Source organism: Peromyscus leucopus, chromosome 1 (assembly GCF_004664715.2).
Source record: "Peromyscus leucopus breed LL Stock chromosome 1, UCI_PerLeu_2.1, whole genome shotgun sequence".
Taxonomy (NCBI): Eukaryota; Metazoa; Chordata; class Mammalia; order Rodentia; family Cricetidae; genus Peromyscus; species Peromyscus leucopus.
The window spans coordinates 127690712-127713033 of record NC_051063.1 but is presented as its reverse complement, the minus strand read 5'-3'; the positions used below and the strand labels follow the sequence as shown (position 1 = coordinate 127713033).

Sequence of the window (22322 nt, the reverse complement as noted above, 5' to 3'; positions counted from 1 at the left end):
TTTGTACACTTCCTAAAAGAGCTGTGTCATCTTTCTAAAAGCTGTGTCATTAGTGCTGACCTCACTTTTGTTCTTTCATCAACCACCACAACCAGTTCCCTTCTCCCACCTTCCCTGGACCTGTCCTCTTCCAGAGAGTCAGAGAACACACACTTACTCCACTGTAAACTCGTGTGTCCCTACAGGAATGCAGTACACAAACTGCATGGCACTCCATAGTCTGTGAAACTCCACACACTCATCCACATGCATGACCCCATTGCTGGGCAGAGGCCCACGCCAGATGGGATCATCCAGAAAGGTCCGGATCCGTGTCAGGATGACTTCAAACATGGATAGACCACAGCAAAGCCGTTCCTTGGTCAGTAAGTCCCCCTCTCTTGCAATTGCAATTTGCTGCAAAGATTACATGGAATAATTACAAGTCATGCTACAGTATTGGAGGGCTAAAAACAAACTACCCCCAGGTCTGCTTATGACATACTAGATAGAAAATGCTAAGCTGGCAGAAGAAGGTTTGTGGACATCATATCAATAAGTTAAATCAGCAATTAAGTATGTCCTAAAGATTAAAATGGTCTAGTCGAGTCAAGAATAAAGTAAAGCTATCCTTAACTGCAAGCAACTCTGACTCCAGGTCATATGGCAATTTCCAAAGATATTTTTGGTAATCACAAAAAATATACTGGCTTCTATTGGGTAGAAGCCGGCAATGCCACTAAACATAGAGTCCACAAAAAAACAAACATGGTTCAAAATAGCAGTGGTACCAACAATTAAGTATGCCAGCTCTAGGGTAAACTTTATTGTGATACCTTGCCTTTTGTTGCAATCTCTTTTAAGAAGAAACCCCAATTAAAAAGCTCTGTACAGTAGGACAGTGGTGGTGCACACCATTAATCCCTGCACTCAGGAGGCAGGTAGATCTCTGAATTTAAGGCTAACCTGGTCTACAGAGCAAGTTCAGGACAGCCAGAGCTATACAGAAACACTGTCTCGGAAAAAAAAAGCTTTGTTCATGAAAGGGTGACCTATGACAACAGGTAACATCTTTGGAGTACATCTATCTTTGCTCCTGAGATAGATGTTTAAACTCTTTCTACATAACATCTCTAATCCTCCCAACCTTCTGGATGGATACTCCTGGAGCTGGAGATCTGAGCAGTCTTTTTGACTTCCTAATAAATTCTCACTGCTTCCAACTCCTCCATCGGTCTGATGTGGATTTCCACCCGGTGTGAAATCCCTAGCAACCACAGCTCCTCTTACCTGTGGGGTTCCCAGCCTTTCAATCAGTGGGACAAGATGCAGTGGGGCATACTTGGATTCTAGTCTTTTCATCTTGGCATCAACTCTCTCCCCCTCTGTGTGGGAAAACAATCTATGACGCTTTGTCCTTATGCAAGATTAAGCAACTGCAAAAGTTTTAATTTTTTAAAAGGTAACTCCATGGATGCAAATTTCTCTTTGGACAGAGTATATTATATTATATTATATTAAAATATAACTAGCTCATTTACAACTTCAATTCAAGCTGATAGATTTATTTACTTGTAGAATGTACTAGTTCATTTGGAATCTGCTGGACTAGTGTAATTTTTTCATGCAATTATCAGCCAATAGAATGAGGAAGCATGAAAGAAATATTTAACGTGCAGTTTTCAAAACTCATTGAAAATTCTAAATGTGATCTAAAGCAAAACAGTACAATGATCCTCTTTACTCATGACTCCCTGTGACAACTATTAACTTAGTGGTCATTCTTTTTTTTATTATCTCCACTTCCCTGTTTCTGTGCTATTTTGAAACAAATCATAGACGTCATTATGGTCATAAATACTTCAGTTAATGAATACTAACCATGTTAGACACTCCCCACAGGGCCTCCCTAGCTATGACTGAACAGGTACCAGCATAATTGTGAACACTGACTGGCCTTTTGCTTTGGCTGCACAGTGTAATGTGAACTCTGGTTCATAATGCACACTCACCTTTCACATGGACTCGAGGCAAGATATTCTGGAAAGGAGCTGCATGCAACAGGTCACAGACTTCTTCTAAAGACTAAAGCGGAGTAGAGAAAGTTATCCCAGGAAGGGTATCTCAGTGAAAAAGATTACAAATGTCTGGTGCAGAAAAGTTATACTTTTCTCATTAGTATAAAATAAACATTACGTAGTCTGTCCACAGAATTCCCTGGAATAGTGGTAATGTTCCACTGAGCTACTTCTCTGGCCCACAGGAAAAACACTTTTTTATTGGGGCGTGGGAAACAGGGTTTCTGTGTAGTCCTGGCTATCCTGGAACACACTCTGTAGTTAGGCTGCCCTCAAACTCAGAGATTCGTCTGCCTCTGAGTGCTGAGATTACAGGAAGGTGGCATGCCCGGGCTTGAAACAAACACATTATGTTCTTGCTTCCCAAATGTAAGGAATCAATAAGCAGCCATGAAAAAGTAATATGGCTGGGTGGTGGTGGTGCACCTTTAATCCCAGAACTTAGAAAGCAGAGGCAGGTGGATCTGTGTGAGTTCGAGGCCAGCCTGGTCTACAGAGTGAGTTCCAGGATAGTCAAGGCTACAGAGAAACCCTTTCTTGAAAAACTGGAAAGAGAAAAAAAAAATGATATTTTGCAACACTGCCTGTCCCATATCCTACTAAAGAACTCCCAAAAGAAAAAAAAAAATCCTTTGTCACCAGCAGTGAAGAACCTTGACCACCTGGGGTGGGCTGAACTGAGAACTCACCAGACTTTGCTCGATGAGCAGGCAGAAGAGGACAGCATTGCCCACCTCCCGCAGGTTCTGGAAGCATACAGTTTTCAACTCTGCATACTCCACAATGTCCTTCAGCTGGTGGTGGAAGAACTCTAGGATGCCTGTGGTAGAGAAGTGAATGTTGGGGGAGGTTTCAGGGGTAGCACCAGCACCTGCCATTCTGACACTGCCTGGTTGTGGAGATCGCCAATTCCTTCTGGCAACAATGGTTTATATCACTTGGCACATCCTTGAGACCACAGGGGCTAGTCTCTGACACCATTCTCAGTCAACTCAGTATGTTCAGAGAAGGCTATGATGACAGAGGCTGCCACCATACTAGAATAATAAAGGAGAGTCCAGAGCATCATCTCTAGAGGATTCAGATAAGGCGTTTGACGAGCTCTGTATCTCTACAGGCACAGAAAGTAGTGTGTCTAATTTGATAAAGAATATCTGAAAACCCTGCAGCTAATTTCTATTGGAGGGAAAATTGGCATACGTTTTCTCTGAATTCCCACAGCATTTTAGTCATCTTTGCCAATGCCTGGAAAATGTAACACGGCACAAGAATACACAAGCCAATATAGCTAACTTGAGCCATACAGCCAATGCCAACCTGGTCAAAAATGGGTAGGCAGGGTACTACAACATCCTAGTAAGAGCCCAAACTACCCTGAGAACAAAGTTGGGTTTAACATACTTCAAACCACTTAAGCCACAGGTGAGCCCTCAATGTCTTCTCAAGAATCTACCCTCCTGCTCACCTCAGAGTCTTGTCCCTGCCATCTCCCACATGGCAGCGATACTATCTAGCTATCCAGTGTAGTGGACACCCTTCCACCTGGGTCATCCCTCAACAAGCATGAGCAAAATTTAATGATGTCAACTACTGATCTGTGTTCTACCAAGACTCATCTGATCTAATGGCTTTCTCTTCAGCATTTAAATTTCTATCTGTAGTTTTATTGCCTTAACATTATTTATCTGCTCTCTATCAATGAACTGATGAAATAGGACTCTTCTAAGCCAGGACCACTCTGGTGGTTATTTTCTTTTCCGATGGCAGAGTAGTTCCCTCAAATGCCAACTGTATCTGGGAGCACAGCCACATCAGCTGGCTGCTCATCAGGATGGCATCATGTGTAGGCTCAAGTCCATTAACAAGACTAGATGAGAAGCACACCGGGGACAGTAGTGAAGCATACCTCTACTGGCACTGGTGTTTTCAGACGACTAGATTGTCGTGATCTAATGAACAGATTCATCTCTTGATCACGGCATTACTACGAGGTGAGGTAAGATGGGGCCTGGTTGGAAGAAGGGGTCACTGGGAGCATGTCTTTGGGGGCTATATTTTGCTTTGGACTCTTCCATATTCCCTTTGTTTGCTTTGTTTGCCAAATGGCAAAGAGCCTCTTCTTCAATATGATCCTGCCACTGTGATGTTCTGCCTCAAAACATGGAGCCAAGTGTTCATGAACAGAACCTTCTAAACCTGAGTGAAAATAAATCTCTCTTCCCCTGAGTTACTTTTCAGAGGTATTTGATCACAGCGATACCAAAGTAACTGATGCCACCTTTGGAGAAAATGCTATCAGGTAAGTGTTTATAAAAGGCACTCTTGAGTGACAGAGTTACTCAAGATTAAGGTCCAGCTTAATCCTAAAGCAACACTGACATCATTATGGATATTTATTTGGATGGCCTGCAGCAAGGCATGTAGGTTGACCCAGAAGTACACATTTAAGGACTTTTAGTGAAGTTCTTGCAGCCTGTGAGCCAGAGCAGAATGTTTTCCAGACCAACTAGACTATGAAATGAGGCCAGGGGAGGGAATAAGGAGCAGGGCGCTGTGGCTGCTCTGAATGCTTTTCCCCATTAAGGCCAAAAGGACAATAGACCAGGTAGTTAAGTGCCCTCTGCCTTTCTTGGTAGGCAATTATTTTCAGGATCTGGAATAACAGTTCAATAGCACAATATCAAAATCCTTACTGGCTGACAAGCTGGATCCCTCAGCTTCCTTAACTGTAAACAGTAATCTCAAAATAACATCCTGCACACTTGCCTGCTGCCTACTGGTAAAGTGTATTTGTTTCTTCGACAAACAGGCAAATTATGGTTTGGGCTTCTTGATCTCCCCCTATCTGCTGGGAAAGACAAATCTGATTCTTCTCAATAGCTTCCAACTCGATTCCCTCCTCTTCAGGGATGTACTCATGGGGGCTACTCCAAACACCCTTGCTCACCAGGGGAGCCGTATTCATGTCGGGGAAGGCGGCAGATCTTGGGCATCACTTCCATCAGAGTTTTCACATACTGCAGGATTGTGCCTTGCAGCTACAAGACACAAAGGCTGTGTTAGCTACCAGCATCCATTCTCATGGAAGGCTGTGGCAAGTGTGTGCCCTGAAAATTAGTCCATTAGCAGAATACACAGTTATGACCAAGACTGTAGACTCAGTTTGGCTAAGGATTGAAATCCCACCCGTGGAAGTATAGAACCCTCCACCAGGGTATCTACAGAGATGACTGTATTCATACTCATAAATACAACTTCCCTTCTACGACACAAGTGGCCAGGAAATACAGCAGAAGAGTTCACATTCCATGTAGCTCCCAAGTGGACCAAGAGTGCCAGGAGCTCCAGAAGTGATAGCCCTTACAGGACAGTTTCTATGTCCTCTGACAGGCTTAGGATGGTTTCCAGGCTAGACCATGACACCTTTGTTTTCAGCCATAGGAAGTTAGTATTCCTATGTATTTTTTTGTTTTGTTTTGTTTTTTGTTTTCCAACTTTCAAGTATGTTGGAGCAGATCAGTCCATAAAGTGTGAGTGGTTCCTAGGGTCATAGCTGTGCAAATGCCCACTGTCCTACATTGTAGTTAAGTGTGGTAGTTTGGATGAGAATGGCCCCTAGAGGCTCATCTATTTGAATGTTTAATCACCGAGGAGTTGGATTATGTGAAAAAGACTGGAAGGATTAGGAGGTTGGGCCTTGCTGGGGCAGGGACAGCCTTGTTGGCGGAAATGTGTTGCTGGGTGGACTTTGAGTTTCAAAAGCCCTCGCCAAGCCCAATGTTGCTCCCTCTGCCTGCTGCCTGCGGATCAGGATGTAAACTCTCAGCTTGTTCTCCAGCACCACGCCTGCCCATGTGCTGTTTCATATCCCGCCATGATGACAATGGACTGACCCTCTAAAACTGTAAGTAAGCAAGCTGCCAATTAACTGCTTTCTTTTATAAGAGTTGCCTTGGTCATGGTGTCTCTTTACAGCAACAGAACAGTAATTAAGACATGCATCAGGGCGGTGCACACGCTTAATCAGCATTAGCAGACAGACTCTTATTGACAGCCTAAATACTAAAAAAAAAAAAAAAAAAAAAAAAAAAAAAAAGACATGCATCTTTAATACAACCTATGCGCTATAGGTCTACAACTTCTCACAGTTCTGTTAACCTTGGCTACGTGTTAAGTTCAAGACAATGTCCTGTCTTTGATGGACATACTTTGTCCATGTCTTTCAGGCTATACTCAGGTGGCCACAAATTCAAACACTTTCTTTTATAGGCTGTACAGGATAGTTTGATGTCAACTTAAAAAGAGCTAGAGTCATTTAGGAAGATGAACTCAACCAAGACAATGTTTCCATTAAGACTGGCCTGCAGGCAAGTCTATAGGGCATTTTCTAGAAGTGTCTGAAACTACACTGGAAGCAAAAATCAGTTTTTGTTTCTGTATAGAAGTTCACACTGGCATATAAACACAGCAGGATTGGTATATCTTACATGTTTGTTAGAGACTCAGCCCAGACAGAAAGACCCCCGTCCCATGGCTGGCTTTGTCTACCCCACGGAATCCATGCTGCAGGGAAAACTCCTTCCAGAGAAACTCACCAGGCTCTTGACAACCTTCAGCAGCTCTTCCATGACCACTGCAATGCCCTGGTAGCCAAGCAGCCGGCAGATGACTTGGAAGTGAGGAGGCCCCACAAAGTTCCGGTAGCTGCCATAAATACTGGAGTAGGCTAGGTTCAAAGCCTGGTAAAAAGAGGACAGAGTTTTCGATACAATTCTCATGTATTCATGCAGATGGCATTTGGAGATGTGTTAACTACACATCCCATCTTAAATGAAGGGAACCAGCGACTTTGTGTGGAGGTTTTCATCCTTTTTGGAAGCAAACTGTAAGCAGAGAACCTAATGGGACAGTGGAGGCTAGCCTCTTAGGGAGGCAGAAGGTATTCCAGAGCTGATATGAGCAGTCCCCTGGGATAGGTGATGAAAGGTTTTCATGCAGGAAGGGCCTCTAAACTTGTACAAGGACCAGGTATGAAGAGTAGGGAGATCCCAAATGAAAAGATTTCATTTCCTTCCATGTATCTTTTAAACTTCCCTTCTTTGATCTGTTGGTCTCTTTCTTCACACAACATTGGGGTAACAGCCCCTCTATCCCTGCGTTATGACATGGGTGCTGGGGATTTGAACTCCGATCCTCATATATGCACAGGAACTACTCTTACCTAAGCCACTTCCCAGTCTGTCTTAACTTTTTTTTTTTTAAAAGAAAGATTTATTTATTTGTTATGTATACAGTGAGTGTTCTGCCTGCAGACCAGAAGAGGGCAACAGATCTCATTGTAGATGGTTGTGAGTCACCATGTGGGTGCTGGGAATTGAACTCAGGACCTCTGGAAGAACAGCCAGTGTTCTTAACCTCTGAGCCATCCATCTCTCCAGCCCTTTTTTTTTTTTTAATTTTGTGCATTGGTGTTCTGCCTGCATTTATGTCTGGATAAGGGTGTCAAATCACTTTCAGCTGGATTACAGACAGTTGTGAGCTGCCATGTGGGTGCTGGGAATTGAACCTGGGTCCTCTGGAAGAGCAGCTACCGCTCTTAACCACTGAGCCATCTCTCCAGCCCTGTCTTAACTTTTTTAAATTAACATATAATATGCATTTGCTGTGTGTATAATTTCCATTCCAGATTTAAACTTGATTTTGTGGCTCAGGATATGGTCTCTCCTGGTAAATTTGCATAACCATCTGAAAAGCGAATCCTGCTGCTGTGTGGTGTTGTGGTCCAGCTCTTCACTGCTGCTGATTTTGTTTCAACAGATCTACCAGTTACTGAGTAAAAGTTGTTGAAGAGTTGAAGTTCTAGTGTATAACCTGTGGAGTGAATCCTTTCTTTTAAAAATCAGTTTTTGTTTCTGTACAGAAGTTCACACTGGCATATAAACAGCAGGATTGGTATATCTTACATATTTCCCCTACTTAATGTCCTTTGCTCTGAAGTCTAGCTTATCTTATATTAATATAGCCACTCCTGCTTTGTTCTGATTAATACTTGTATCATAGAGCCTTTTACATTCTTACCTTTACCTTCTGATATCATTAATAGAAACTGAGCCAAGTTGAGCATATGGCTGAGCTAAGGATTTTTGTTTGTTTCTATCCTGAGAGTCAAACCCAGGACCTCATACACACTAAGCACACATCTACTACAAGATACACATACACACTGGTCCAATTATCTTTTAACCCATCTGCCAATCACTATCTTTTAAATGTATTTAGGCTGCTTACAATTATCACATTTGCACACTGGTCTCATGGGGCATAAGCCTATTGTTCTCTTTATTTTCTGTTTGGTCTTTGTTTCCCATTCTTCTGTTTCTTTCTTTCTGCATTATTAATTAAAGATTTTTAGAACTCCATTTTGATTCACCAGTAGTTTTTTTGAGTATATGTTTTCATATAGATCAGTGGTTCTCAACCGCTTTGGGGGAATGTTGAATGACCCTTTCACAGGGGTCACATAAGACCATCAAAATACACAGATATTTATATCAGGATTCCTAACAGTAGCAAAATTACAGCTATGAAGTAGCAATGAAAATAACTTTATGGTTGGAGGGTCACTCCAACATGAGGAACTGTCTTAAAGGGTCACGGTATTAGGAAGGTTGAGAACCACTGCTCTAGATAATTTGCTAAGTCTACTGTTGCCAACATTTGCTGATTTGAACTTTTGGTCCCTCTGTCCTCCTTCCCTTTATTACTGTTAAGCATGTCCTGAGCATACAATGAGAACCTCATCATGGCTACAAGGATTTCAGTGTGCAAGAAAGGGCTCAGCACATCTGAGGAAGGCCTGTTTACATCTCCTAGGACTTTACTCCTTCAAACATTCATTGTGTTCCTGGATGATAAGGTTTTCTACATCTGGAACCCATGACCAGCATAGTGTGTAAGCTTGTTTAGGTCACTTATATAAACTTATTTATTATAATAACTGCTTTTCTTTGGCAGGTTTCAACAGTTAGAGCCGGTCACACAGCTAGTGTGTGCCTGCCTCCCAGCTCCAGAGAAGCTGAGACCTGAGGATCTGGATGGCTTCTTCTCCCTGGGCACAACACTTGATACATCTGCTGAGCCACGGAAGGAAGACTCACCTCCATTGATACATCTTTTGTCTGTGTGGTCCCTGCTTTGCCCTCACTGTATTATACTGCAGCCCTAGGAGGAGCTCTGGTTAATCACAGAGGTGGGGTTTGTCACGGACCCCTGAAACAAGAGTTGGAGCCTATGGTGCTCATCAAAGACTGGTTATTTGGACCACTCCTACAGCAAAGACCCTGCCCGTGCAGTGCCAACCCCTACAACCTCATCACATCACATCACATCACATCACATCACATCACACGTGATGGAAGCATAACCAGATCAGACCAGATTAACCCTCCCTCCGAGTCTTCCGACCACCGGTGTGCTCCAAAGGCTGGGATTCTGGGTAAGAGTTTTGCTTATTATTAAGAGATTCACTACTTGACAAACAACAAAATGAAAACTATTAGTGAAACATAGTGACTTCATGTTACAGTTGATAATGTGCACTCCCAGAGCAGCCCTGGCTGGGGCCTATGACAGTGCTCAGTGAATACTCGGTCCCCGGCTTCTCCACCCAAGTGAGTGTCTAGTTACTCTGTGGATTAGGTTAATCCCGAAGAGGGATGGGAAGGCTGCTCTGTTTTTGAGCAGGCAAGGTTGTAAACGCTGTACTTAAAAATATTTAGATTCTGAGGATGTCCAAACTCATAGATCCATTCAAGATTCAGTTGCCCAAGTCAGACAATCAGAAGACAACAGATGGCAACCCGACAAAGCCTTTTATGTTGTTGTTGTTTTTTGAGACAGGGTTTCTCTGTGTACCTTTGGAGTCTGTCCTGGAACTCGTTTTGTAGACCAGGCTGTCCTCGAACTCACAGAGATCCGCTTGCCTCTGTCTCTTGGGGGCTGGGATTAAAGGCGTGCGCCACCACTGCCCGGCAGGTTCATATATCTTAGTCGTGAGGGAGTGGCACTATTTGAGAAGGATTAGGAGCTGTGTCCTTGCTGGAGCAGATGTGGTCTCCTTGGAGGAAATGTGTCAATGGGGGTGGCCTTTGAGGTTTCTAAAGCCCATGCCAGGCCTAGTGCCTCTCTGGGCCTATGGAGCAGGGTGTAGCTCTCAGCTACTGCTCCAAAACCATGCCTGTCTGCTGCCATGCTCCTTGCATCACGATAATGAACTAAGCCTCTGAAACTGTAAGCAAGTCTCAAATTAAATGCTTTTTGAAAGTGTTGCCTTGGTCACGGTGTCTCTTCACAGCAACAGTGACTATAACATTACCCTTTAATATTTTTACTTTGTAATATTTTTAATGTTGATGCGTTTTTATTTATTATTCATATTATCAGTGAATTTTGTTTATATAAATATATACATACATATGTATGTATATATAACTAGCCAATATTTTCCGCCTTTGGTTTCTCTTTAGTCAAGAGTTTCCTTTTTTTAAAACCTCCCTCTACATTAATAACATTAGACTTTACATCACTAGTTTTAAAGAAATATTCTTATGGTTTCATATTTTTATTCCTCCTCTTATATACAACTAATTTTATCTTTTAAATTTTTCATTATTGGGAAACCCTTTTTTTGTTCTTTTTTCCTTCTTTTAAAAATCCATTACTCTTTTCCCTTCTCATCTATGACACTGTTTTCTGTTCCTCTTCATTTTCCTTTTATTTAACCTGCTTCCCCTCTATTTATTCTCCTTTTCCTGCCTCCTCTATCTCACTAAACTTCACAGCACACGCTACACTTCTACCTGTTCTGTTTTACAGGCATGGCATCAATGGGCTGTAAGTGACTTTAAGTGAATTTCTGTCCTTTATGGTTTGTTGATGTTGGTGTTTTCTTCCTGCTGGCAATATGTGGTGTTGAACCTTCAAGAGCAGGCTGCTAAACTGAAAGATCCTCAGATACAACCAGAAGATACACCCAAACCAAGAGATATACAAATCACAACACATAAACATAAGAAACGTGAACAGATCAAGACAATATGACTCAAAAGATCATAGTTCGCCAACTACTGAATTCAAAGATACAGAAACAGGTAAGATTCCAGATAAAGATTCCAAAAGGTTACTGTAAAAAGATGTTTGAAATGAAAGGGGTAAACACTGCCTGTAACTCCAGTTCTAGGAGATCTGACACCTTCTGATCTCCAGAGGCAGCAGGCTTGCATGTAGTACATTTGAATGCATTCAGGCAAAACAGTTATACATGTAAAAAACAATCTTAAATACAAATAGTTATGAATTATGCATACCTGGGGAACCCCCAGCTGGCCAGGCTGGGATATCCCATGAGTGAGGGAAAACTTGCTGGCATGCTGGGCAGATACATGGCATGCAGGCATGGTGATAGCGGCCAGTAATTCACAACTCACATGCTGCATCCACATGGAGAGTTTCTTATAATAGAGAGATGAAGAGAAAGATAGGAAAGGGGGAGAAAGAGAGGAGAGAGAAAGAGAGAGAGGCAGAGACAGAGAGAGGGATGGGGGCCAAGAGGTGCCCTTTTCTTCGTGGAGGAAAAGATGGGAGAGAGAGAGAGGAAGGGGCAGAGTTCTTCCTTAAAAAGAGGCTTTTATGTCAGGATGCAGGGTGGCACCAAGGGGTGGGATTTCAAGGGGGCAGATCAGAATATTAACAAATATAAGTTACAAGAAAAAAAGACTATGATGATTAATTTAATCTAGGTTGTGAAAAGACAACAACATAGAGGAAAATGTAATGAAAATAGTTGAGAAAACCTGTGATGTAGTGAAAATGTCAGTAGTAACAAGGAAGGGAAATTCTGCAAGGAAACAGATTTTGGGAAGAAAACAGGAATGTTGGAAACTAAAAACTCAATGAATTATTATAAAAACAAACAAACAAAAACCCCTCAGGTCAGCATCAGCAACAGATAATCAAGCAGAAAGAATACAGGGATGAACACAAGGTTAACAAAACTATTCAAACATTAACATAGAAAGAAAGAAAGTGTAATAAACACGACCACAACATCTAAGAATCTGAAATGTGATTAAAAAGACCACAACTAAGAATGTAGCAGACAGAACACTGAGAAAAGCACTAAAGGCATAGAGAATCTATTCAATTAAATAATAGATGGGATTTTTACCAAATCAAAAGAACCAGACATTTAAACACAAGAGGTATTTAGAACACTACAAACACATGACTAGAGAAGAAACTTTCCTTGATGTATTGCAAAAATAAAGAAACAACAATAAAGGCTATAAAATAGACAACTCACACAGGTGAACCCATCAGAATTTCTCATCAGCAACCATCAAGTAAGAAAAACATGGAATGATATATTCCAAGCCCTGAAAATAACTGCCACCTAAGATGGCTATGTCCAGCAAAGCTGTCTTTTAAGACAATCATCTTATAAGGTGATCTGTTACCAAGCCGGCACTGCAGACGACACTGAAAGGAATACTATACACAGAGGGTAGAAAGAGACGATCTCAATCACAGAAGCGCAGGAAAGAACACATTTCTTAAGAAAACAGACCTGGAGCTAGAAACTAATCTGTCACATCTAACACAGTAAAGTGCAAACCTCTAACACATACAGGGAAGAAAATAACCAACAGGAAAACCAGCCAACAAAATCATAGCGACTAGGAAACATCTTCCAAATATCTTAAATGTAAATGGTTTCAATTTACCAATTAAAAAACATACACTGGTTAAATGGATTAAGAAAGATACATCTGACTAGCTTTGGTCTTAAGAAGCACACCTCACTGGTAAAGATACAGAGTCAAAAGATGGAAAACAATCCTTCAAATGTAAACCTAAAACAAGCTGGGACAGTTATTTTATTAATGTAGACTTCAAAGCAAAATTAGCCAGAAGAGATAACAAAGGCCATTTACATATTAGTAAAAGGAACAATTAATAAACTAGATATAACAGTTGTAAAACCCCCAGGGCTTGAGTTCAATGGTTAAGAGCTAGTACGGCTCTTGCAGAGGACCCAGGTTTAGTTCTTGGCTCCTCCATGGAAGCTCACAACGATCTGTAACTCCAGGGGAACTGATGCTCTCTTCTGTCCTAAACAGGCACCAGGCACCTATATGGTATACATAGATACATACAGGCAAAACACTCATGCACATAAAATAAAGTGATCTTTTCAGTAAAATCAGGAAGATCTCAAATCCAAGAACTGAGGAAAAAGTGATAAATCCCCAAATCAGCAGAAGGCAAAAAATAATAAAAATTAGGTATTAAATAGAGGTTGAAGGAAAAATACACAGAACCAATCAGTTGGTTCTTTGGAAAAAAAAAAAAATGAAAAGATTAGTTAAGCCCTAGCCAAACTAAAAGAAATTGACCTCACAAATTACTAAGATCAGAGCTGAAAAGGGAGGTTACAATAGGTCCCGGTGAGATCCAGAGGACTGTGAGTGAATTATCTGAAAATCTGTATTACACAAAACTGAAAAATCTAGACGGAACCAAAAACTCTTCGACATGTACAGTCTATGAAAATTAAGCTAACAGCATATACACAACGAAGACAGATGATTAACAATGAGAGACAGAGCAAGAAAAGCTCCCAACACGGAAAAGCCCAGGACAGACGGCTTCACTGCTGAATGCGACCAAACCTGAAGAAGAAATGAAAACCTCTTCACTGCTTCGTAAAATAAAAGAGAAAGGGGCCCAAACTCATTCTGCGATGCACACGAATGCCACTGGGCACAATAACAAAAACTAAAGACCAGTTTCTTCGGTGAATAGAAACGTTAAATATTCTCAATAAAATTCTTACAAACCAAATTTTAGAGCACATTATGAAATATCACACATCATGACCGAGATGATTTCATTCCAGGGATGCCAATTTAGTTCAACACAGACAAACCAGTAACTGTAATACAGGGCGGAAATCGATCTAAAGACAGAAATTACAGCGATAGTCTCAACTGATGCAGTGCAATTAATTCCCTTCAAAACTACAATGACAGGCTTCAGAGAACTAGTAACAACAACAAACAAAAAATTCAAAACATCATGAAATTTACATGGAAGAAAACAAACAACAAAACAAAACCCAACTAGCCAAAGCAATTCTTAACAGAAAAAGCAATGCTGGCACTATCACGATCCCTGATTTCAAACTATATTATGGAGTCATATTAACAAGGACAGCATGGTATTGGCACCCGCAGAATAGAACAGGACAGAAAAGAGAACAGAACAAAAGAAAGAACAGGACAGAACAGAACAGAATAGTGGACCCAGGAAAAAAAACCCACATAGCTCCAACCATATAATTTTTGAGAAAGCTATCAAAAACATTCATGTAAAACTGTATATCCACATGGAGAAGAATGAAACTGGATCCATATGTCTCTATACAAACTCAATTGGAACTGGATCTGAAATCTCAATTTAATATCTGAAGTTCTGAAAGTCCTTGAGGGAAACAAGTAAAACACTTTAAAATACAGACATAGGCAATCATTTTTGAAAAGGACTTCACAGACACATGAAACACGTGAAACAAATAGGATTACATAAAAAGTATCTGCACAGCAAAGAAAATAATCAGTCTGAAGAGGCAGGCTCCAGTACTTTTGCCAAGTATGCCTCATACACAAAGAACTGAAGAAATTAAATTTAAGTCTAGTTAATAAATAGGGTAATAAATTGAATGGACAGCTGTCAAAAATGACACAAATGCTGGTGAGTAGTTAGGAAAGAAGAACCCTTACTCACTGCTGCTCTCGCTATAAACTGGTGCCAGCTACTGTGAAAATTCGAGAACACTAAATACACCACAACCCTATGATCCACCTATAGTGCTCCTAACTAAAAACCCAAAGGGCTCTAAGTCTACAGATCACAGAGACATTTGTGCATTCATGTTTACCTCTGCATTATTCATGAGTCAAGAGATGGAGCTATTCTTGTAGCATTCAATAGATGAATGGATAGAGAATGTGGTAGACGCACACAAAAAGAATTTAAAGGAAAATGGATAGAATTGGAAACCATTATATTAAGCAATGTAAAACTAATTCAAAATCACAATTACTATATTTTTCTTGTACACGGATCCCACAGTAAAGGTTTTATCTCTCCTTCTCTCCCCTCTCTCTCTGTGTCTATGTCATGATGTGGGAATAAGAGACTTTTGAAGCTAAAGGATTGCTATTAAATTTGGTTTTCTTTCTTTTCCCTTGTAATCTTCTCATTTAGTCAAGAGTAAAATAAAATAACTTTCTGTCTCAGTTAATTTCTTGTCAACTTGACACAAGCTAGAGTCATCTGGAAAGAGGAAGCTCGACTAAGCAGCGACTTTGTGGGGCATTTTCATGACTAATGATTGATGTGGGATAGTACCACTCCTGGGGGGTGGTCCTGGTGCTTAAGAAAGCAGCTGAGCAGTGTTTCTGCAGGGCCTCTCCATCAGTCTCTGCCTCTCCAGGTTCCTGTTCTGCCTTCTCTTCCTGATGGACTACAATCATAAGCTGAATAAACGCCTTCCTTTATGATTTTAGTCAGGAGCTTACCAAAGCAACAGAAACCTATCGGAACACAAACAGAAAATAACCTACCTTGGATCCATGCAAATACTGGGGTTGTGCATTAGGCTGTTTGTCTCTTTGAAATTCCTGAGAAAATGGTAATACTGTCCGAACAAACCTAAACAAGAAGAACACAAGAGAAAATAAAGAAAACCAAATTTAATTTAGCTTCAAAAGTCTCTTACTCTATATCTTAAATCTTTTTCCCAGTTAAATGATAATATCAAATAGGAAAATCCTAGTAAATTAAACCCACAGAATAAAATTACACACACACACACACACACACACACACACACACACACACACACACACACAAATACCATAGATAAATAATAGTAAATCCAAGCTCATGAGTCAGAACAGGAACATCCTCCCACTATAAACACAGTCTCCTGGCCTGTGGAGATTCTGGCCTACTAGCATCTTGAGTCTAATGCAATCCTTAATAACTGGTAATGAGCACATCCTTGGCTTTGCTGCATCCCAGAAATGGAATGAAGACAGTAGTCTACAACATGAGCTATGACATCCCAGGTACTTAGAGCACTAGTACTAGTTCTGGGCTAAGAAGCCAACTATAACATTTTTTACACAACTCAGTCAAGAGTCTGCATCTTGATGATGTATCTAATGTATTTAAAACTAGATTAAATTTCAAGCAGAAACTTTCAAATTAAAGTTGAAACGTGGGGCTGGAGAGATAGCTCAGCAGTTAAGAGCATTGGCTTCTCTTACAGAAAGTTGGGCTCAGTTCCCAGAACCATATGGTGATTTACAATTGTCTGTAATTTCAGTTCCAAGGGACCCAATGCCTGCTTCTGATCTTACATGAATGAACTAGGCACACATGTGGCCCCAACACATACATACATACAGGCAAATCCTCAAACACATAAAAAAAATATATACACATAGGTTTGCTAATTAAGTCTATGAACTTGGTGAGCTCACATTATACCATAGTAAATTAAAAAGGAAGTACTGTTCCATACTTAGCACATAAAGCATGTGCACCAGAGAGGCCAGGAACCTAAAAGGCCAAGTGTCTCACAGGCAGAATGCAGTTGGGGGCCAGATTCTCACCTACTGCTGTCAGACCCTAGTAAACTGTGGGCTGCAAAATCTTCTCAATTAGTATTTAGGAGAAAAATACTCTTTAATTTATTTATTTTTATTTTTTGATTTTTCAAAGCAGGGTTACTCTGTGTATCCCTGGCTGTCCTCAAACTCACAGAGATCCACCTGCCTCTACCTCCTGAGTGTTGGGATTAAAGGTGTGTACCACCACAGCCCGGCAGAAAAATACTTTCTGTGTGAATCTTTCAAAAGGATGGTGTATTACTGTGCTGATGCATGTTGGTATCAGAAAAGTCCCACATACTCTCAGGCATTTGAACACTTGGTCCCCAGTCAATGGCACTTTTAGGATAGGCTTAAGGGAGTGGCCAGGATTGAGGAAGTACGTTACTGGGGGTGGGTGGGGCTTTGATGTTTCAAAGTCTCTCACAATCGCCAGTGTGCTCTAGTTCACTTTTCAAGATGTGAGTCCTGAGCTTGCTGTTCCAGCTGCCATGTCTGCCTGCTGCATGCTTTCCCACTATGAAGGTGATGGGCTCTCAACCCTCTGCAACTCCAAGCCCAGAGAAAACCTTTTTTCTAAGCTGCCTTGGTCATGGTGCTCAATCACAGCAAGAGAAGAGTAACTAATGCAGCTGGCGTACACAACACTCAACTGGCCGGTATCTCTGGATGTTCACTTACCTTCAGCTGCCTCTGTATTTGTTTCTATGGGCACATGTGTGGATACAGGGAGCACAGGCATGCACCGGAGGTCATACATTTGTTCTAGGAAGACCATTCTATCAGGATGCTGCTCAGAAGAGTGCAGGGTTGTTCACACTGCAGTGATAGATCCCACCTAGAGAACTGTCCCCTACCCATCAACCTCCATCTATCTGTACTGAAGCCCGGGCAGGAGAGGGCAGAAGACAGACCAATCTAAGCCCCAGTCACGGAAGGAGGACAAGCCATCAACATAAGATGCATGCCGTTCGTTACAAAAGGTTTTTCTCCTGTGTCTACTTACATTCTGGCGTGCTTCCCCAAAAAATAGAAGCCTGGTCAGAGTTCTAGAGCAGGCCCTTACCGATCTCGTCTAGTGTGAAGATCGGCCATAAACATGGGATGGACCAGAGGGTAGAAGTGCTTACTGCCATGCCTGATCCACAGGACCAACATGGTGGGGGGAGAACACACTCTGGGAAATTGTTCTCTGACCTCCTGAATCATGTCAGGGCACACATGTGCTTAAACATACACCACAGATAAATACATGAATGTATATAGACAGTCAAAAATTAAAATGTTCAAAGTAATGTCACTAATATATGTAATTAGTAAAACATTAAATATGACACATAACACATGTATCTATTTTTCTTTTCTCTTTTTCCTTTTTTTATCAAGACAGGGTTTCTCTGTGTAACAGTCCTGGCTGATTTGGAACTTGCTTTGTAGACCAGGCTGGCTTCTAACTCACAGAGATCTGCCTGCCTTTGTCTCTGGAATGCTGGGATTAAAGGTGTGTGCCACCACTGCCCCATTTATTCTATAATTCTAATATATAGTATGTATACAGTTCTCACTAAAGTTGGAAATTTGGGGCTATTAACTCAAATATTCTTTCCATTCCAACCATAACCTCTTATGTATTACAACTATAAGAACATGTGACATCATGCTACAGATTATCGAGTCTATTCTCATTTCGACCATCAATTTTTTTCCTCTCCTAGCTTTGGTTCAGATATTTCCCACTGTAATGATTTTAAATTCACTGGCTTTCTGCAAAACAGAATATAACATTCAGCTATGCAAATGGAGTTTTCACTTCTGATACTGTATTTACAGTTGTAATACATTTCATTCTCTTATATAAAACTATCACCTCTATTATGTTTGACCTTCTTTAAATCTCTGCAAATACCTACAATGATTAACACTCTTGTCTTCTGACCACTTGTGTTTTATGAACTGACTTTATCCTTCATTGTAGGTCACATTTTTGATACTGGACATACTTAATTCCAGAATGAATGCTGAACAGCGTGATATCTTCTTAATGGGTTTTGTTATCTTTTAGAGTGTTGATTTTTGAGAGGGCAGCAAGCTGCTATGCTATCTGCATGTCAGGCAGACTCATAATGATTTGTTTATGGTGTTTCTATGGGAAAGCAAAGCAGGCAGTAGTTCCTAAGACCTCTACTGAGTCTATGTAGTGTCTGGGTGCTCAGTAAGTGTCTACACTCTTGTTGACAAGGACAGCAGATGATCCATAATCCTGCAAGCTCTGTGAATTGCTCAGACTATAGCTCCCAACACCATGGAGCCATGTTGGTTCCCAGAGCTCTTCCTTTGTGAAAGTGTCACCTCTTCCATATTTGGCCTCTACAAATTTCAGCTGTCTGCTCTGCTCCAAGTTCTACTCTGTTTCCTCCTGCAAGCAGGATTCCTAAGCTCTCCTCTGACTGACCCTCTCTATACTTGGTTCAGAATGTGCTTCCAGACAGAAAGCTAGGACCACCAGGAGACACATCTCATGTTTCCTTTACAAAGAGGAAATGATTAGTAGTAGAAAAATAGGTGACCTGTGTGGTTTGTCCAGTTGTCCTCTTATTAAAAGAAAGGAATGAATATAGACCCTGTCACTCCATCATGCAAAATAACTTTAACACAGTATTGCCTGTGTACTTTCATCTAAAGACAAAATACTGAAAACAAATGCTGAACTGCAGTGGGAAGGTTTGTGTTTCACAGCAGTCAGAACCAGCAATCCTTAAAGTACTCTGTGTTTTGTGTACTGGACAAGCAGACATAATGGAAGAAGGGTTTGTCTCCATGTTTAAGGAAGTTCAAACAATACAGAATGAAGATTCAAATGAATATTGTGGTACTGAATTGGAACTAGGGATGTCAGAATGTACTCAGTTTTAATATACAGATAACTGTATAGAAATAAAATACAAGCATACATGAATACTATGAGTTAAAATGTGGCCATCTAAAAGATATTTTCAAATTCCTTCTCCATAGCAAGGAAGGCAGAAATCTGGTCATTACAGATGGACTTGGTGATAAGATCAGTGTGAGGCCCCTGACCCATATAGCTATTGTCCGTACAAGAAGAATACAAGGGTCAGGGAAAGAGATTCAGAAGAACAACATCAAGTCCTTACACATGCAAAGCCTGGAATGATACAAGCCATGGAGGACCAGTAACTGACAGCCGCTACGACAAGCTAGCAAGAAGCAAGCAGGGATTCCACCCAGTGTGGCTTGCGGACACATGGATTTGGACTACTTAGCAGCAGCCACAGAAACCTAAAACAGGGAGCATACGAGTACTCCCTACTGTGACCACTCAAAGGGTCTAGAAAACAGTGACATCCTAGTGTCAGTGAGCACCCCTAATACACAGACACCCATCCTGTGGTACAGAAGGTAAAGTGGTACTTATGAAACAGTAGGAACACAACAGCACACAGACGCCGTTGTAAAGGGTGCTCACTGCCTAAAGCTGATTATAAAACTCAACTGAAGATAATAACTCTAAGACGGAATCCCTGATTATACTTACAATCATCAACGGAGAAAAGAATGTTAACACACAGAATGCCAATGAATATTTGCAGAGGGATTAGAAACTTACTGGCCTCCAACTACCCAGGGACAACTGAGATTAAGTTAGGCATTTGTCACAGACAATGAAACTAGTGGGTCAGATCCCAACAAGGTCTGACTTATTGATGTCCAAGTTACTTACAAAATTAAAACAGAAAAGTGGTAACTGGGCAGTGAAGAAAGTTGGGAGTGACCACCTTAATCAGTCACAGAAGTCAACTGGACCAACAGTGGGACTTACTATCTTAAGGGCATACCCTGCTGCTGGGAGTCTTCTGGCAAAGAGACCACACTGGTCCTAAGGAAATTCCACTCTGCTGTCCAGTGTGGACCTTATGGTACTGCTGTTATCAACTACTCTACCGCCAAACTGGCTACTTCATTCTCATTGACACAACACAAGATGAAGTGGGAAGGAAGGCACCTAACTGACCCACACTCTCACAGCCCACAACATTCAGATGCAAACACAAGAAGCACAATCACCTGCCACATTCTGACACTAGGGAGACTTAGAAGTAGATAGTACAGTTCCAGCAGCCATTTCTAACAGATAACAATGAGACTGTGTCTACAGTCACAACTAACTGCTGGTAGAACCCTGGCTCTCCTGCCTCAGGCTCCAGCCTTTGACCAGTCATTCTATTTCCATATGCAAAGCCATGACTACCTGCCTAAGTGCTGGTCCAAGGCTGTAAATAAAAGAAACAGACAGGGTCTGAGAGTCCAGAACATGAGAAATCACAGGGGAAAGAGGAGGCAGAGAGTAAAAGGGGAAGTCTATGGAAGTCAGTGCCTATGATCAGCCATTATAGAGGCATCTGGACAGGGCTAACTACACATGTCTGTGAGGCTAATGACTTACTTACCGGTTGGTGGAGCCATTATAGCAGTAGTTGGGCAAGAAGTCGTAGTTCAGCTCCCAGAAAACATGGAGGGTAATTCTTCCATAAGGTGCAGACACATTGTGGTTGGCTTCACGGAACATGGCATCAAAGCTGTCTAGTGTAAGGTACTTGCTCATCAGCTTGTGTGTCATACGATTGATTTCTAAGAGGCCATCTAACTCCTACAGACCACAGAAACAAGGGTGTGAGAAGAGAGACGGGCCACACAGGAAGGAGACATTTACCTGCAGTCTGTAATCCCCACCTGGGAGGTCTAAGATATGGGGAGATACAGACAGGGAAAGATTGCACTGAGGTGGCAACCAAGATGTGAGCCAAAACCACATGAAATAGGGCTTTGGTTAGGTTACCAGAATCTGTTCCTCAACTTGAGCTCTGCCCCTTCTACAGTTATACCCATGTGCCCTGGTCTTTCCTCTTCTATGGTCACTTCAACTGTATTCACTACAACCCTCAAGGCACCACCTCCCTTGGTCAAAAGGGAATTTGGACAAATCACTACCTAACACTACTAACTGTCAATGTACCATCTAAGCCCGAAGCCCTGTCTCTACCACCTGCACACAATCCAGCCGGTACTGGCCACTTGGGGCCAGTTTTCCCAAGTAATATACTCTGTATAGATACTCCTTGACTGACAATGGAGATGCATCCTGATAAAGCAATTGCAAGCAGAAATACCAGGAGGTGATGAGTGAATTTACAATACCTAACCTTTTGAACATTATCATTGCTTAGGCCAATGTACCTTCCATATGCCAAAACACTTACATTAGCCTAGAGTTGGACAAAATCATCGAATACAACGTTTTATAATAAAATATATACAAACACTTCCTTTTAATCTATTCAGGAGTTTACAGATTTTTATCCTGGTCCTCAGTAGGTATGATTTATTCAAGACCAGAATTATTTTCTCTTTTATGTTAATGTGAATTAAAAATACTAAGAGTAGGTAATAAAATAACCCTTGACATAGTCAAAGATCAATTAGTTCCCATCTTTTGTTATCTATACAA

General features: G+C 41.3%; 1 protein-coding gene across 1 annotated transcript in view; it reads right to left on the bottom strand.

Annotated features, from left to right (window-relative positions):
- Cyfip1 (cytoplasmic FMR1 interacting protein 1) overlaps window positions 1-22322 on the bottom strand; it is a 94364-nt gene that overhangs the window by 3145 nt on the left and 68897 nt on the right. The window contains 8 exon segments of the mRNA XM_028892598.2: window positions 158-396; window positions 1270-1364; window positions 1992-2064; window positions 2747-2877; window positions 5005-5095; window positions 6653-6796; window positions 15743-15830; window positions 21265-21464. Coding sequence (XP_028748431.1) covers window positions 158-396; window positions 1270-1364; window positions 1992-2064; window positions 2747-2877; window positions 5005-5095; window positions 6653-6796; window positions 15743-15830; window positions 21265-21464 — 1061 coding nt within the window.